Source organism: Macrosteles quadrilineatus, unplaced genomic scaffold (genome assembly GCF_028750875.1).
Source record: "Macrosteles quadrilineatus isolate MER2022 unplaced genomic scaffold, UCM_ALF_1.0 Scaffold_5__1_contigs__length_97177068, whole genome shotgun sequence".
NCBI classification, from domain to species: Eukaryota; Metazoa; Arthropoda; class Insecta; order Hemiptera; family Cicadellidae; genus Macrosteles; species Macrosteles quadrilineatus.
In genome coordinates this window covers 56,421,814-56,440,765 of record NW_026542598.1, presented here as the reverse complement: position 1 = coordinate 56,440,765, position 18,952 = coordinate 56,421,814, and the positions used below count along the sequence as shown (strand labels likewise).

The window sequence follows — 18,952 nt, the reverse complement described above, 5'->3', positions numbered from 1 at the left end:
CATAAGCAATGTTCTACATATGTCTTTTGTTTCTGACCAGTATGACACTCCTCTAAAGCTTTGACTGTGGAGAGTAAAACCTATTTCATTTCCATTTATAAAGTTGTAATGGGTTTTAAAATGAAAATGGATAATGTGGAATAAATGCAACTGACAGAGTGTGCAGTAGTCATTTACTGGTTTCTGTTTTACACCAACATTGTTTACAATGACAGCCCACTGCAAACTATAACATTGTTACATCAACTATCAAATGATCCAAAACTAAAAAATAATAGAAATTTTCCAGTCAAATCTGTTTTCAACTCATCCAACTATGCTCTATTTGAATACAAATTTTATCTACACCTGGTTCACTCTAATTTCCAAAAGTCAACTCATTACATACATAAGTTTTTAATGTTTTGACAACCAGCCATAGCAGGCTTTTGTGAGCGTAAACTTAAAACGAGTTCTTATACTGATGTGTTTTTTTTTTAGATTTCAACCGAGGACCAGGGGCAGTATACGCAAGTCCCAGCGAGGCTATTCACATGTTGGACGAACCCTCGTATGAACTACTGACATAGCGGTAACCTTCATCCAGCAAAGCTCAACACCTCGCTGGCAACCAAGTGTACTTAGGTCGACTGTATTTAACCTGTAACTATAATAATTTTTACATTCCATTTTAGCACCGATACAATGTGCTGTTTTAAATGGAGACAAAGTTTATGTTTATACACATTTTATGTATTAGTAAGTATGACTGCAAACGGACACTCTTGTATGCACTTTGACGAATTTAATTTAACGATTTTAGTTGGTGGATATACTATAAGATATAATATACACGTTTCATGATTTTAAGATTTTGGTCAACTGAATCTTGATACTTGTGACAAACCTTTTTGGTAGGCCTAATAAAACAATTGATCCTTGACTGATCCATAAATATCAGTAGTCAAGATGGGTTAATTGTTAATAATGATGAGTGTTTTGTTAATAATGGGAACCATTTTATATCTAAAAATCAGGAGATCCAAGAAATTTTACTTGTAATTCAAATATGAGAAAATTTGAAGGATTTATCCATCCCGAATTCATAAAAACTTATTATTTTTCCTTTCTTGTTTGCTTTTCAACATGAATACTTAAAATTCAGCAGTTTGTTTCATCAAAAATTGTATTTAAACTCATATTCCCAAAAGACACAGTCAGTGTACTAGATTGACAATATATGTCATAGTTTATAAAACCAGTTGTGAGGACAGGTGATATAATATCATGCTCAACACGTGTTTTTAGAATATACAATAATGTATTTTATTTTTGTAAGTATACCAAATGTTTTTCTTGTTTTTTTCTCAGATTCTCTCTTATAAACTCTACTGTATTATTGCTTAATACTGTATCATTTATGTATGTAAAACAACTACTTTACTTAATTGTGATATTTTAGTAGTATGTTTCATAACAAGAGCAAAAAGTGGGCTCAACAAGTTTTGTGGTACTTATGGTCTCAAATGTAAAAACTTTTACCTTAGTTTTGAAGGATTTTTTTTCTACACTACTGAATAAATAAACAGTATCAGCAATCTGACATATAATTTCTCCCATAAGTTTGCCAACAACGTTTATCATGCATGGGTAAGCGGTGGCAGTAACTATGATATTTCATGGGTAAAATCACAAAAGTTGCATTAATTTTTGAACTGCATATTTTTCAGCAATGGGGTTACCATTTTGTGTAAAATTATTAGAAACAAAACATACTTAATTTTTATTATAATCAGTCAATCTCTTTTTTAACCAGAATTTTTGCTATTTTATGGGCTTTTTTAATGGTAAAACCACTTAAATTACAATAACTTTTAAACTCTATTTTTTACAGAAATGGGCCATACCGTTTTTATAAAACTTGACTTTTCTGTTATTTTATGGAAAAATTGCCATTACAAATCAAAATTTCAAAAAAATAAATCCCTGGAGATGTTATGGATTTTTACTCACATACCAAAATTCATCAGAATCGGACCACAGGTGTGGCTTTGTACATACCAAGACTCAAACTCTAAAGTTGTTATGAGTACAATACTTTCCCCATATACTATGTGTAAGGGGAGAAAGTAAAAATCATCAGAATATTTTTTTTTATTAGTGCAAATCTATATTTAACACAATAAGGATGCAACAGATTATGAAAATTGGTTTGAAATAGACTGCTTTTATTGGTATTGATAACTTTAACCTGACTGAGGTGGAAAGCTAGGTATTGCATTGTTCTTTTGCCCCAGAAACCAGTTTGGAACCTTTTTAGTATTTGCAGTTTTTGCATGGGTCCCCTCATTTAAATTAATTGTGCAGTTATTTCTAAGTAAATTTCTTGATTGGGATTTTTTAATTCATCACAGAAAAAATATTGTCCTTTGTTTGATGAGCATTCTTATAAAAATATCATTACTACCAAAAATGCATTGACTTCTTAATTTTTCCAACGTAAACAAATGGTACATCCCACTTTAAACAATAGACAACTGTATGTAAATGTGACGTTTTATAGGACAAAAACAAAAATAGTTAAACTGAAAGCCGTGTAGAGGAAAACAATTCGACATACACTTTAAAACATTTCAAAAAAATAATGTGACATCTATGGCAGCTAGTACAGTCAAATTATCATACTACAAGGCCTAAATTCAACCTTTTCATTTGCCCGCCATGTCTCTATAAATATGACACATTTTGTGCAATATCTATTTTTTTTACTTGAAAAACATTTGTTTGCAAGTGTTTGACACAAATGCACTACTAAAAAACCTTAGGTAATAATTTTGGTTAGGCAGAAGAAACTGCACTTTTCAATGCATTTGTTTTGGGGCAACAGTAAATTTTCCATCCTAAGAGCATAGAAAAACCAACTATTGTCGAGCACATCAGCCGGTACTTTTTTCTCTTTGTAAACCAATATTGTCAAAGAAAATCATTCCAATAAAAAATTATTATATCGTTATCTTTAAATTAATTTATGTTTATCATCAGTTTACATTGTATATTTTACTACAATAAATACCCCTTTATCTATATGTAGACTAATAGTTCCTATAACATATTTGAGTAATTTGCTATCGATAAGTGATGAGGATACATGTTGTATTTAAATCGTAATATTTTATTGGAGAATAGATATTTCACACCTAAATCATTATTATAAAAATGGGTAACATTTCATTATCACCCTCGTATTTGATTTTTTTACGCTTCTTTTTTTAATTTTCTTCTGATCCGTTAAAAAACAAAGATTATAATAGAAATGTTTTTAAAGAGAGTTTTGGTTACCCTGAAAATTTTTCAAAGCAATGTTATATTAAATTAGTTTGCAGGAGAGGGCGTTTTCCTGAACCCCTGGAATAGGATGGCCTGCGCTCCTGAAAAAAATTTCCTGTATGTGTCACTGGGTTAACGTTAGCAGCGTTATTTCTTTGAAAATGTCCTCCCTTATCAAAACATGATATATCACTACATGCCTAGATATTGATCATCAACCTTGCAGTGCCTTTATTGGAAACCAGTTATCCAGTTATGGATGAATTTGGAGATTTTAATGTTAGTAGCAAACCTTTGTAGAATCAAAGAGAAATTAGTCACTTAAGTTGGCTGAACTTATTTGAAGCACAATTATCTTTTATCCTAAAAAAAAATTGTACGTACTGTATAAGAAAAGTCATTTAAGGAGTTTTAATGCTTGGTATCTGAAATGCATGATTTTGCCTTTCTTGAACAGGATAGGTAAGAAGTGCATTTACTTTTAAATTATAATAATGTATTTACATTAGCATTTAGTATTATTTACTTTATAACCTCTTATATTGGGTTGGTACAGTTCATGGTCTCCACTTTCATTTTGTATTTTGTATTAGTCATTTTGGTTAAGTAGAAAATGTATAGCTTTGATTTCATTTTATTGTATACCTTACCTACTACAATTATCTTGCCTCCTTCCCGTTTTTAGTAGGGTTTAAAAGGATCTTTCACTGCAATTTGGTTTGTATATTTTTTAGTTCCTTGATTGTTAGTTGATTTAAGGGACAAATGACGTTTGAGTTGTTCAGGTGCAAGTTATAGTTACTTAAATTATTATTAAATCTATAAGTACATCAGGGACCATTGTTTTATAAAATACCAACGACAATTAATGTGTTGCTGGACTAAATAAATTATTTGTGAAGCCTAAAACCACGGTAAATCAGGGAATGTTCACAATCAATCTAACAGGAAGCCGTAAATATTTTGACTGTCCTGTAATTACAGTAAACAACCGCTAATCTGGTATGCGATGGTCTGGCACTTTCAATAACCCGGCTTTGGTCTAAAGGCGTAACAATTTGTTTGATGCTGTTTTAAGCCATATTGGAGTGATTTCCAGATGTGGGGAGCTAACGGCAGAGTAGGGAGTGAACAGCACATATGTGGGAGCAATTGGCAAAAGTTCTAAAATTAGCGTTATTTTTGGTATCGAAAAATCTGCTGTTTTTAGAAGACATTCAGTAAACAGGAATTTTCAATAATCCTGAAACACCGCCAAAGTCCTGAATATACCAGATTAGTTATTTTATTATCTACTGTACCTCAACAGCATGTTTTTTTATTCTCGTTTTAAACATAAGGTCTAGTTTATAAAACTTTACCGTTTTTAGGGTATTATAAAATTTTTAAATGTTCATTCTATTCTAAATATCATCCATAGCTGCCTTTCTTTATAGAATTTGTAACTTCTGGCAACTATTTCACTTGTAAATATTTCTCGACTTATCAGTATGTTACAGTATTACTGATCTCGTTTCCTACTGCAATACCAAATATCTTTGGTGCTTAGTTATTTGCATCGATTGTTTAATATAGTTGATTATTTGTTTTGTTATCCATATTATATTATTTAGATTCAATAAATGATATTGTTAAATAATTATTGTTTTAGTGCCTACCTGTAACTATTACAATAGTAGAAAAAAATTGAATGTTTGATGTAACTTACCAAACAAACAAATATTAAAGAGTTGGTTCAAGACTAAGAATTGGTGTGAATTTTAACTGTGTGAACTTAAATCTAACCCAATCATGCAGACTTAATTTATTTTGTCAGAGGTTAAGTAAAGAAAGAACTTCCTAGTTCAATACACTGTTCTATTCTGTTCCATAACTTGCACTTTACATTAAAAATGCCACTTTGCACGTTAGGCAAACAATTCTTCCACAAGTTTTGCTATAGTAATAGAAAGTTGCTAATTGCCGCACTCTTTTTACTTGTGCCGCACTTCAGTATTAACCAAACAACACAAAACAGTGTGCTTTTATTAGGCACGTAATACGAGTACGTGTACGCTTGAAAATAAGTTGGCAACACTTAAAGACATTACAACTACAATCAGCTAGTGCAGCGTTTCCCATTTTGTTCAATGTTTCCATTCAACCTAACCTAAAAACGTGTTTACATTGTTTGAAAGACTAAATATTTATATGATTTATAGTAACTGTAGGGAAAATATAATGTGTAACACGAGTGCAAACTGCCTTTGCTGCACTCAAGAAACTTTCCACACTCGCCTAAAACTTGTGCGTAAACATATCTCTCATGTGCAGCAAAGTGCCACTTTGCCCACTAGTTACACAAATGAACTATTGGCTCAAGGAGTAAATAAAACAGAAGGGTTACAAATAATACTTTATTTACCACTTTGTTTTTAACATGTAACTTATAAAATAGTCATAGGGATTGATTCGCCTATGAATACATTGTTAGCTAATTTAATGGAAAAATAAATATTTTTAGTTGTGATTTCTTTAACATTACGATATAGTATTAAACCTAATATACATTCTAACAGACTCTCTGGGAAACTCGAATACATTAAAGCTTAAACCTTCTTCAAAGGACCACTCATAAGGTTACAATTAGACCCGTTTTATAAGTCAAGTTTAAAGTCTTTGGCAAAGAAATGCATGCAGTTCTAAGCTAATCAAAAGTACAGCACTCGTGCAGTGAGTACAACAATTTCATCTAGTATCTAATTTACATTGGAAATTCAAATTCTGTCTACAGTAAAAATTATTTTGTTATTAGTGCTAACAGTTCCATAAAGAAAAGGAACTAATTGAAAAATTACACTAAGGAATGACATACTTTTGGCACAATAATAATCAATATGTTTATAAAAGTACTAAAAAATAAAGTTGGTTTTGTCAAAATCTAGAAAAAGTGAGTAAAACACATATATCTGACATATACTTTTGGCAAGATAGAATTGACAAAAGGCTATTTCTGTATTCTCTTACAAAAGGTGAAAAATTAAACAGCTTTAGAACTTACAAAAAGCAATGTTATTGAATAATCCAGTTGAAAGAGTCTTTTTGTAAATGCAGACTTACCTGTTGCAATAGACAAATTTAATTTGTATTTACTAGAATATAATAAATACAGAGTTGTCTAAAAATGAAGGTCTCTATAAGATCCCATGGTGACAGAGCAAGCTAGTTAAAATGTGAACTTTGTGCACTTTTTTAACAAAAGCTTTGCTATGTAATTAACTTTACCTACAACATTTTTTTAAACTAGCCCTTCAGTTCAGTTCTTAGAATTAAAAAGATTCACTTAACAGCATTGTTGTTTTACTTTACAACACGAGTAACGGACCGGACCTATGAGGTTCAAAGATTGAGAGAAAAAATTACAAACGTCAACTTATCAGCTGTTAAGACCAATTTAATTGATTAAACAATGAGTGAGTAGTTGAGACAACAAGTCGTTGCATCACAATCACTCAATCAGTGGCTATGAGAGGTTTTGAACGAAAACATAACCCCTCTTGGAAGTTATGTGTAATCGATTTTTAGTAAATATGAAATGGTCTAAGGTAAAGTAGTGTACGCAACTCGCGTATTTAGCCTTAACGAGACTCATAAAAGTTTTAAAGGCACCTGCCTTAAATTTTATACTTTTTTTGTTAACCCATTGGAGACTTTGCACGAGACTGTCTCGTGATGAATTATAGTTTAAATAAAAAATGATTATTTAAGAATAAACTAAAAGTAATAAGTAGAAAACAAGTAACAAAAAGTGTAAAAATATTACGTCATTGAAAGTTGTCATTACGTATTCTTAACAGCTGATTTGTTTTATTTGTTATAAGTCTACAGTTTTACAATAAAATTGTTTTCTTACTCTCTCTGTAATATTAGAAACTGACAAGGAATATTATTTTCATTTGTACGGTTGACAATATGGTGCAACAGATGTGACGTGATTGTTTACATTCTTGATTTTCAGACCTTTGTGTTTGTTTGTGTTCGTACTTTCAGTGGTGATAAGTCATTATAACTTAGTTACGGGTTTATTATTATGTTTTATAAATGGAAGCCAACAAATTAATTTGATCGCATATTCTCGAGTAAGATTAACAGTCTTTAGTGCGAAAATGAAAGTGAAAGTGAATTGGCGAATCGGGCGGCGTAGGCCTATCGGCGTAGGCCTAGTGGTGATGAGAGGGTAGACAGTGTTTTACATAAATAGCTGTAAAACATGGACTATTGTAGATATAATTACAAATTAAACATTTTTATGTAGGGAATTGAATAAAGTAAGGGAATAAAAGCAAGAAATAGTTTTAAAAAAATATTTTTAATAAATTCTTTGACATTGCTTTTGAAAAATATATATATATATATTTTATTTTCATTTTGAAAGATTAAAAAAAATATTATTGTTATTTTTTTTACTTGAAACATATTTATTACAATAGGAAATTTAATTTTAATTAATTTACATACAACTTTTATCTATTTAAGTTAAAAAGTAAATTTTTTATGAATTTTTTACTGAAACACTGCAAATTAGCCATTTTTTAATGGATTCTAAAGGCTATGCTATTGAACACAAAACCAAGTCTCCAATGGGTTAAAACTATCCTTACCAGATCGTTGCGTAAACTACGATTCCCCACCAATCATTTAGTCATTCCTCTTTCAGTGCTAGTGTTAGATTTGAACTAGCTTGCTCCAGAAACCTTTTAAAAACATCCCGTAAGCAAGAGGAATAAAATTGCCAAACTTTTAATATTCCAAAGTTCCATTCTTTAAGATTCGGAATATAATATTTACATTCTGTACTATAAAGTTAAATAGATTATCTGATCATATCTTTAAAGTGCAAGATTCATAAATCAATTTTTTTGTAACTATTTGTACTTTCAACAACTACTTATTTTTAACCTGATTTCAGCTAAGAGATTCCAAATTTAGACGAGTTAGACTTAGAAAACTCACATTAGACATCAGTTAAGTTATAAGCAGATAATAGTAATAGTACCTTTAGCTGCTTTATATGACATAAAATTATATAAACAAAAAACATAATGGGGTCAGTAGTAGCTACGCCTATAAAAAATATACACTTTTGAGATGAAAAAAGAAGGATATACTGTATTTACAAAAGGTTCCTGAAAAATATTAGGAAGGTGCACATAATTAATGGCACAGGGCTATAAAGTGCCAACTCAAATATTAATAATGTTAAACTTTGTGTACAAACTCAACAGCTTAATGTAACAAGCGAGTGAAGTTGAAACTGAATACGTTGAGCTGTTGATAAAGATTAGTTATTTATGTGGTTTTGAGATTGTATATGATATGCATTAGGTTTTATTACATGAAACTTATATAGCATAAACAAGTTTTGAGCTTAATATATATTAAAGAAAGATAAAATATAGCCTAAATGTGTCATAAACTAACTTAGAACTAAAATGGTCATTTTTTATCTATACATATTACGATAATATACAAAATAATAGATCATAAAAGAAATCAAATTTTTATGTTGAAATTTGATCTAGATTGTTTTTTGCAGAGTAGACATGGTTTATTCCACTGATTATAACTATTTTTCTTTGGATAGCAGGTACAGATATCCAAGCAGGTTTTCTACATTTTATATCTTTTTAACATGTTGGAATAAGTAACATTTTACTGTACTTATATACACACCATCAAAATTTACACTACGTTTTGTGTGTCCTTAAAGTGTGCATCAGTTTGTAAAATTTACAGAGTGAAGAATGAATTTGTTAAACACATGGAACTGAGCAAAAGCATAGATAAAATATATTTTGCTTATGGAACAGATGAGGACAATTTAAAGGTGTTTCAGGCCAGGTAATGTAGAGGGCATAACTTAGTGTGTACTATTTGTTTCTTGTCATTTAATCAAATTAACACAATTATAACTCAACTAGTGAATTGTAGGGACATAAGTGCCTAAAAAGCTCAAATAATGTAAAACAAAATATTATTGTAATATAAACTCAGAATCAAATTTTCTATGTGTCAGGATAGATAACCCTGTACACCATATCTTGTGTGTAAAAAACAGTCCGTTTGCTTTTGTCAATGTTATTTTCAAAATTAATAATTTGTGAATCATTCCAGAGATTTATCTCTGGAAAATGCAGCAAACATAATTTGTGTGGAAAATTGTAAGTTAATCATTTTTAGATGACTTTAGTGAAAGCAGAATGTATCTAAACTATTTGTTGATTAGTGGACAAACTTCACACACTCTTCAACAGGATTAAAAGTAGAATTAAAAAATGACATTAGTAATGACATGTTTAATGTAAACAAAGCTGACGTTTTTCTATACCAACGCATTATAAATGGAAGATATTCAAATTTTCGTTATTTCTCATTTTCTGGTAGATTTGGACATAATCTGCTATTTTTTCCTACCCCCTGGGACCAAGACATTTAATTTGAGCCATCTCCCATCATCCTGCAAGCTGCCAAACTGTCAAAATTTTGATTTTTAAAAATCGCTTACAGAATTAATAATTTAGATAGATATAAAAATATGATTTTCTTGCTTTTCCTATGATATTAACTAACAAATCAAGCTAAAATTGTAAAATTTATCTGAAAATATGAAAGAAAATGTTCTTGATTTCGGCCTACTCCAGTGTAACGATGAAACATAATAACAAAAAGTCTTCTGATTTTATAATAGGATGAGAAAAGTAGAGGTGTGCGGATATCCAAAAAATCGGATCTGAACCAAGCCCAAATTTTATATCCGACACTATCCAGTAAATATTCGACTTTTTAGACTATGTATTTTGACGTTTTGGACTTTATCACGACCATAAGGCTTCTGAGACATTGCCTTGCCATGTAAATAGTTTGCATCAAGATACAAGGTATACACTGAGACATGTAGGTCTTGCCATATAAATTGTTTGCATCTAGATATAAGGTACTGTATACTTTTTTGTTAAGTTTGAGTGAGCTGTGAATTTGAACTTCCGTTTTTATAACTGAACCAAGATTGATGACTTACAGTACAATATCACAATTTTGCAATATTAATATTGAAGTTTTTGTATGGAAAATGCAAGTTATAACTTTTTAACCTTAATATTATTTATTAATTAAGTAATTGAATGTCAAACTATCCGAATCCGCACACCTCTATTTGAGAAGTATACAATCACTATTCATTCACTGGCAAAATTAATGGACAACTTTAATTTCTACCAAAGTTTTGAGTAACGATATTACGAATATACTAAGCACTTCACAACTATAATAAAAATATGTATTGCTCAGCTAGACAAATATAAAACTTTACCGAAGCATTAAAAAACTCTGCTGTTACTGACTTGGGGGTGTAAAATTGAAAGTTAAACAAGTAAACAGTGTGCAACGTTAGTTCATAAGCTTATATATCAACACAAAATCTTCCCAAGTTTCATTTATTAAAACTTTTAAAAAAACAAGCAAGGTTATTTAAAATAAGAGTTTTTGTAAACCAATCAGAAAATCAAGAAATTAATTTAGGCCAATATTAATAGGCCCAATTATTAACTTTGAGACAGAAACACAATACATTTGCATTTTAGCAACAACGTTTAGTATGCAGTAGAACCTCTATTAACGGTTCTATCAGCGCTACCTATAGTAGTGGCACTGTAACCGCACTTTAAAATACAGATACAGTAGACTACCGATTTCCATGATAATTAGTGGCTGATTGATTGTAACTTGGGGTAAAATGCCTTGGAAATATCTAACATTTACTTTGAGTGCATAGTTAAAATGTAGGCATAGTTAGGTAGTGATAAAACATTTTAAATACAGTGAACAGATCATTAAACTTAGTTCCAAAAAATATCGTACGTCACTCGTGCAAAATGTATTTACTAGACTCGTATGGTAATAACCCCTATTTTCCAGACTAGTAGTAATGTAATATACTATTGCAATTGTGTTTAATCTGCAACGTGATTAATTAACATATAATATGTAATTGATCCGGTATAATACGTTTAATATGTAATTTATATTATGGGTGATCGGCAGTCTACTACTATACTGCAATAGAATAGTTATGCTTAGTTTATTTTTTTAAATAGAGGAAATTTAATGAATATCATAGATCATGAGTTTATCACTAATTAAAACTATATCACTTTCCCATTGTTACTTCTAATTTATCGATTAAAAAAATTAAATGGATTCAACTACAGTATTTCATTTCTGTGACTGATAAACACTCTGTGACTTCAATAGCCTTACATGAAAATCAGTTGCTTAAAAGTGAAAGTGACACTAAATACCCTGAATTACTTCATGACGTCAGGTTGCCGGGAGTGACGGTTAACAGAGTTTCTACTGTAACTTGACCGGAAAAGTGTAGAACAGGGTTAGAAGCATTGGTAACACGAGCCCAAGTCAGTAGATGTTGTGTTGTTGCGTGTAGTGGATTACTTGAGAGTAGTCGGCACCGTGGCTCGCTGGTCCTCCATGCGTCCGCTCTGCAGCCTCATGATGAGAGAGAAGAAGTCTTCGTCTGGCACTGTAGTCCCTGCGCTGGCAGGTGCCGTCGGCTCCTCTGGTAGAGAACTACGCTGGTCCTCCAGCCTGGCACCTTGACACCTACAAAAACATACAGACTAATCATCCACCAATTCCAAAGACTGATGTGTTTTAAATAGAACAAGAATTTCTTGTGTTATTTTACTTTTTTTCAAATAATTGACTAATATTGATAACTTACCCAAATTTTTCATTTTATATACATGCATATTGTGAACTATTAAAATGGTTTTTTTAGAACAAAATGTTTGGGTAAGAGAAAATTTTCTAATTATCTCCTATTTTCCTTATCTGATAAAAACCCTGTTTGAGAGTCGGCTGCATCCTGATGGACTATGATATCAAATCAGCGATGTAGTAGGATTTGCGTCCCAGTGTTGTCCTTAATATTTATCGGTGTGGTTCGTTCTTGTTCTGTACCGTCTCACACCTTGGTTTGCTAGATACGTTTCACATTTGCCCAATGTGAATGGGCAAATGGAAGGCTAAAAAAAGGCAATATAAGGCTGCCAAATTCTTAAGACACTAACTTTTCTCAGAGTAGTGTAGGCCTACCTCATGAGCATTTCCAGGAAGCCCTCGTCAGGAGCGGAGCTCTGTGGGGGACACAAGCCAGGCAGGTGAGGCAGCGCTACTCTCTGCTCATCCATCCTCTTGCTCTGCATACCTACGATCAGGTCCAGCAGGTCATCCTGAGCCTCTCCTGCAACATTATAAAAAACTAACAATTAAAAATGAAAAACCATAAAAACAATTAAAAAACAATGGAAAATCACCAGAGTCTTCCGTGGTCATTACGAAATCCTGATATTAGCCTTCAAAGATCCAACTTTGCAGCACACATCAGGGATTCAATGCATGATTATAAACCAGTTGAAGATTGTTTAGAGGTTCTGCACACATGCAACAAATCATATAGGCTTGACAGGTTAGAGGAAGTGGAAATATCGTGCTCACAAATATGACAACCAAAACCTCATCAATGTCCAATCCAATTTTACAGCTAATGTAATATATGAAATAATAGTCAGAAGGGACGACGACACAAAAAAATGATCATGAAGGCATTGATGCTCCAGCAACTAGAAAAAATCTAAATTGCCTGTCCTCTGTTGTCTGTCAGTTGAGCACATGTCAAAAGTGAGGTGAGGTTATGGCGCGACATACAAGTAGGGTAGGCCTACCAAAGTTTATGTTTACATCTTTTGTGTTGTGTAAAATGTGTTGTAAAAAGTTGACAAGAATCAGAATGTTCGCATGTTTATAATGAATTGACCTCTAGAAGAATGTGCTGAAGATGGCTTTATAAAGCCGAAACACTGAGTACAAAAACTGGATTGCTTCAAGACGGTAAGTCTTATTATATTATATTATTTAAAAAGCAAATCCTGGTCAGCCAACCACAAAGTATTAATTAATGAGTCCAGACTAACAGATATAATAATATATAACAAAAACCCAACCAGGTAAATGTAAATTCGCTTAGTCTGCAGGTTTGCTGCAGGGGATATTTATGCCTACTCTTACAATTGCTATCTAGGTAAAGCAGTCTCACCAGCATTGTTGAGTGTGGCTGAGTTGACGACGGGAGCTGTGTTCTCCTTGTTGTCCGCTGGGAGAGCCAATGAGCATCTCTGGTCATCCATACGTTCTGACTGGAACCGAGAAAGTAGATCAAAGAACGAGTCTTCATCATCACAGTGGTCCAGCTGTAAACAGACAACACAATTATGACTAAACATTCAATAATTAAATTATTTTGTGGCGCCACCCGCCACTGACCAGTTGTACTGTTATCCAATAGTCAATGCTGTTACACACTGTCTAATTTCTATTACAAACCATTTAAATTGTTTCTGTTGACCTCCGTTTAGTTTACCAGTATTGTCTAAATTGTATCCTCATCATATGTAGCTTATGAGTGAGTAACTCGACCCAATTACTTTGTTTCTCTAATATATAATGTGTTGTATATTCAATTATAACACAAAAATACAAAGTAGGTCTATAGCACATTGTATCAATAATGATTTTTTCTGCACTTACTTTTGTCTCTGAAGCTGTATTGGCATTGTTCATAGTTAAACTGCTGGGTGCTGGAGTCTTTCCTTTGGCGTCTGGTGTCAACTGTAATCAAATTTATTAAAAAATTATGTTACTAAATCATACACAATGTACAAATTTGGAAAGAAATGCAGAGAGTACTTTTTTAATGATAAACATGTGATTTAGTCCAATACTTTTTAAATTTGTTGCTTGCCAAGACTAAAATTATCTTTTTAAATTCTGTCTATGTTTTAAGACTTTAAATAGCACATTTTTAAAAGTATTTGGTTAATCAAGTATACAGTGAAATTACATTTTTATTTTTACCCTTTGCCTAATAGTATTTTTTTATTAAACCTAGGTGTTGGACTCAAAATGCATTATAATGAAAATAAAAGTTTCTATAGATAATTAGGTACACAACAGTCAACAACTAATCATTTTAGTAAAATTGGTTTATATAAACACGTTTTTAAAATACAGGAATTCAATACAGTATAAGTAATTTCCTTGTTGAAAAGTGTTAAAATTTTTTGATTAAATGTCAATTTCCCTATCTGGGTAGTAGAGATATGTATACTGAAATATTAGTGATAACTTGTATGAATAAATTAAACTTTATGATTATAGTGTATCAACTATTGACATTTGATTGTTCTGACCCTTCAATAAGCAAATTTTCCAGTACCTACATTTCCTTAGAGGCAACAACAATAAATAATACAAGCTACAATTGTATAGAATGTTTACAAGACTAGGGTACTACATCACACCAAATCTCTAAAAGCTGAACAACACTGAAAAGCTGTAAGCCCACAAATAACATTGAACACAAATGTTACACACTTAATAAAGCCTGGTTCGTACAAAAATAATCTGAGTTTGAGTTTAGTCAAAGAGTGGTTATGTCAAACTGCAAATTTAGGACCTAAAACATCTATATTGAATTCATAATATGACACACCATAGTGTGTATCTTAAGGTCAAGATAAGCGAAGGATGAGTGTTGAATGAATGAATGAGATGATAGCATTGTTCCTGACAACAATACTTAAGGACAACTAGGTCTAGTTTTGGACCTTCAAAAAGCTACTAACAACCAGGATCGAACCGAAAACCTTGTAATTCTAGGAAATCCACTACTTCAGCTCAGCTAACTAGTTATTAACTAGTTAACTAATACTGAAATAATTTATAAATACAAACTTTTTTAAACAAAACGTTTTTAAACGCCCTAAAAAGTAGAAAATAATTTACAAATAATTTATAAATATGTTGAGAGCGTATAAATACTTGTACGATTTAAAACGAAAAACGTTGGGTGCATGCAATTAATTGATAATAATACATTAGTTCAGTGTAGGTGAAGGTAAACTATCTATTGCATGCACCCCACGTTTTTCGTTTTAAATCGTACAAGTATTTATACGCTCTCAACATATTTATAAATTATTTGTAAATTATTTTCTACTTTTTAGGGCGTTTAAAAACGTTTTGTTTAAAAAAGTTTTTATTTATAAATTATTTTCTATTTTTTTAGTTTTTTAATGCGTGAGGATGTTAAATCTATTTCAAGCATCTATATCAGATTAAGACAAAGGCATGTGGGAAATCTAAGGTTTATTTGAGTTTCTTTTCATATAATTATGTATTAGATTGAATGTATGGCCTACCTACTAACTATAAATATATCAATATATTTAATTTATTGTTTACTTTATAGAACATTAAATAAATAACAATTTACATTATTAACAAACATCTTTATATCTGCAATCAGATTGTTTATCTATATTTTGAAATGTTTGTATAAAGAATCTCTTGGGAGCATAACCTGTACCTCTTAACCTCTGCTCTTTGAACTGTCAAATTTAAGTATTTACAGCTGACTTAAATTAATTTTATTTACATTCTTTCAAAATGTAAACATGAAAAATTTGGAAGCCCATGGGGCGTAGCCCAAGGGAAATATGAAAATTAAATGATATAATATCGCATTGTCATGCATTTGTGAGCTATGTTTCAAATTTCAAGTCTCTAGCTTATCGGGAACATCGTTTAAAATTGATATCAAAATTTGTAGGAAAGCGAGCTAATAAAAACAAGCCCATGGGGCGTAGCCCGAAAGGAAATATGAAAATTAAATGATATAATATTGCTATGTCATCAATTTGTGAGCTATGTTTCAAATTTCAAGTCTCTAGCTCATCGGGAAGTATCAAAATTTGCAAGAAATCGATTTAATAAAAACAAGCCCATGGGGCGTAGCCCAAGGGAAATATGAAAATTAAATTGCATAATATTGCATTGTCTTCCATTTGTGAGCTATGTTTCAAGTTTCAAGTCTCTAGCTCATCGGGAAGTTAGTATAAAATCGGTTGCAAAATTTGTAGCGGACAAGAAAGCGACCTAATAAAAAGGTTTTAAAAAATAATACCGAAGAAATGTTTCTTTTTCATTAAATAAATAGGCGCTAATTGTAACACAAAATTTTAATTTCAGAGCATCGCCCATCGCTTGAGTTTACTTGGAATAATCAAGTTGATAAGGTAGTAGGAATCAAAGAGTTTAACCAGAACTTTATACTTGCTTATGGAATTGAAACATAATGAAGGCTATCCTCCAACTGTATGATGGCATTCACATTAACCCTTGCCGACAGACCGCCACCGCCCACCACCATCCACCACTGCTCGAGCGAACACCATTACCGCAACGATACGTACATTGAACAGCCGATGGTCTCGGTGGTGTAGTGGATAGCGCACCGGGCTGATAATACGGAGGAAGCCGGTTTGATACCCACTGGAGGCATTAACTTTTTGACTCGATTTTTTTCATTATCAGCAAGATTGGTTGGTTTGGTTAGGTTATGATAGTTTAATTTTATAATTAAAAAATTAAATAATTGATTTTGAGACATTTATAATTTTATTTTATGAGCAGAACTATTTTTGTTATTAGTAAACCTTCATTCGAAATTTTCATTATCAGCAATTTTGGTTAGTTTGGTTAGGTTATGACAGTTAAATTAATTTAAATTTAACCTACAAACGACATGTTTTGACAGCGACAGTGATAGAGATAACAATTTCCCACGAACAGTAACTGTTCGGCTATGCACGGTATGATGCGTTCTGCACGGCGCGGTGGTGGGCGGTGGCGGTCTGACGGTAAGGTCTCGTTATTTTGCATTTCCTTAAGCCCAAATTGGATCAACTTACCATTTGCAAAAAGAATTATATACTTACAAAAAATACCTCAGAATATTTTTGGTGGAGTAATATTTGGTGGGGAAGCGTTGCAAGCTCTTTTTTCAGAAATTTAAGATTAAGTCTCTAGGAAGTATAAATAAAACTGTGTCTGTAGCATTAAGACATAGTTCGTGAATTGAAGAAGTGTATTTATACAGCTGTGTGAAGTGTATAGAAGCTGTAGACACAGCCTTACATCATGCATAAGCAGATATATACATTTTAGGTGTACATCTGATGTAGAAGGTCATGTCAAGCATAACTTTTTGATGGCAGTAATGGTAAGACTAAAACTTGAGATGAAGTCCTGCATACAGACTTATATGACCAATTACCAACTTGAAAACTATAAGCTTTTGTTAATAAGCTTTTGTTAATAAGCAATGCATACATTCATATATAATGTAAGCATTATCAAAACAAAGACTTTGAAGTATTAGTTCATATAAACCAGACTTTATTGTACTAATCACACACAAAATTCCACGAGTGTCAAAAACAAATAACAACAAAGATGATTTAAGATTTGTTGGTGCCATTTTGCATACAGTTATTGCAATATACATAGTCATTACATAAACAACATACAATAGAACTCTGAATTATACCAATCAATTGGGACCACAACACATAAAAATAATCAAAAATTCTGATAGTTAGATTTTTATTTAAATTAGGGGTGATTTACAGAAAACAGACTGATTCAAACAATTTGGATCGCAGAACATGTCTGCAAAGATTTCGTGATCGAAAATTTCATGCTTTCATCTTGATTGGGGAGAGCAATTATTATTTTCCGTGACCACAGGAGATGGTTGTCTACAAAACCGAGGAACATATTCAAGATTTTTCCGTGATCATAGAAATTGATGACGAGTTTCCATGACAACGGGAGACGATGATCATGTCTACACGACTGTGGGAGGTATTCAGGATTTGGTCTCGATCATGGAAAACAATGACAATGTTTCCGTGACCGCAGGAGACAAAGATGATGTTCACACGACTGTGGGATATTTTTTGCCGAAATTAAAAAATATGGTGACAATGTTTCCGTGACCCAGGGAGACAATTATGATGTCCACATGAGGCGAGAGATTTTTTGGGTTCAATTGTGATACCCAACAATTCTTTTGCTTTCTTTAACAACAATTCTTATTAATATGGTTTTAAGTTTTTCTGTATTCTTTCTGTAAGCCTTTAGGATAATTGAAATTTGGATGGTTGGAGTTCCACTGTACTTATTACACTGTACTTACCATGCTGTAAAATAGATGTTTTTAAAATACATTTCAAGCTCATGCTGTTGTCAGTGGGAAATGAAATGGTGAGTAAATGACTAACAAATGTAAAATATAAATGGCAATTCAAATCAAATAAAGCTAAAAAATCATAAGTAAAATTAAATTTACATGTTAGAAGTACCAGTTACTTATGTAGGTCTACAATTCACTTTCAACCATCTTCTATAAAGCTGTTCTGGCTATATGTAAGTGTGAGCCAAAATTAAAATAGGATGTTATGTGTTACTTTAAATTTCATCACGGATATTATAACATAAACGGCATGGATCATAAACATTAACAAATTATGTCACTAGCCGAAAGCAATGAATACAGAACCTTATAAGAAGCGAAACCACTGTATTAAAAGACAAAGATTGTCGCCAGCTGTAGTTCACGAACACTACGGCTGGCGACGCTAGCGCTTCCTACATAATAAGTCTTTGAGAACTACGGCTGGCGGCAATC

The 18,952-nt window shown here is 31.9% G+C and overlaps 2 protein-coding genes across 5 annotated transcripts in view; one reads left to right on the top strand and one right to left on the bottom strand.

The window, feature by feature from the left end:
- The window catches only part of LOC128994922 (major facilitator superfamily domain-containing protein 6), a 47,910-nt gene extending 42,965 nt beyond the window's left edge, over positions 1 to 4,945 (top strand). The window contains exon 13 of the mRNA XM_054419756.1: positions 481 to 4,945. Coding sequence (XP_054275731.1) covers positions 481 to 569 — 89 coding nt within the window. The 3' untranslated portion in view covers positions 570 to 4,945. The remainder of the gene's footprint in view (positions 1 to 480) is intronic.
- A 2,984-nt stretch (positions 4,946 to 7,929) lies between these two features.
- The window catches only part of LOC128994207 (G-protein-signaling modulator 2), a 37,393-nt gene continuing 26,370 nt past the window's right edge, over positions 7,930 to 18,952 (bottom strand). For all 4 annotated transcript variants that reach the window (XM_054418587.1, XM_054418586.1, XM_054418589.1 and 1 more), the window contains 4 exons: positions 13,948 to 14,028; positions 13,457 to 13,610; positions 12,457 to 12,604; positions 7,930 to 11,961 (listed from right to left, as the gene is read on the bottom strand). In XM_054418587.1, the coding sequence (XP_054274562.1) occupies positions 11,790 to 11,961; positions 12,457 to 12,604; positions 13,457 to 13,610; positions 13,948 to 14,028 (555 nt within the window). In that variant the 3' untranslated portion in view covers positions 7,930 to 11,789. The remainder of the gene's footprint in view (positions 11,962 to 12,456; positions 12,605 to 13,456; positions 13,611 to 13,947; positions 14,029 to 18,952) is intronic.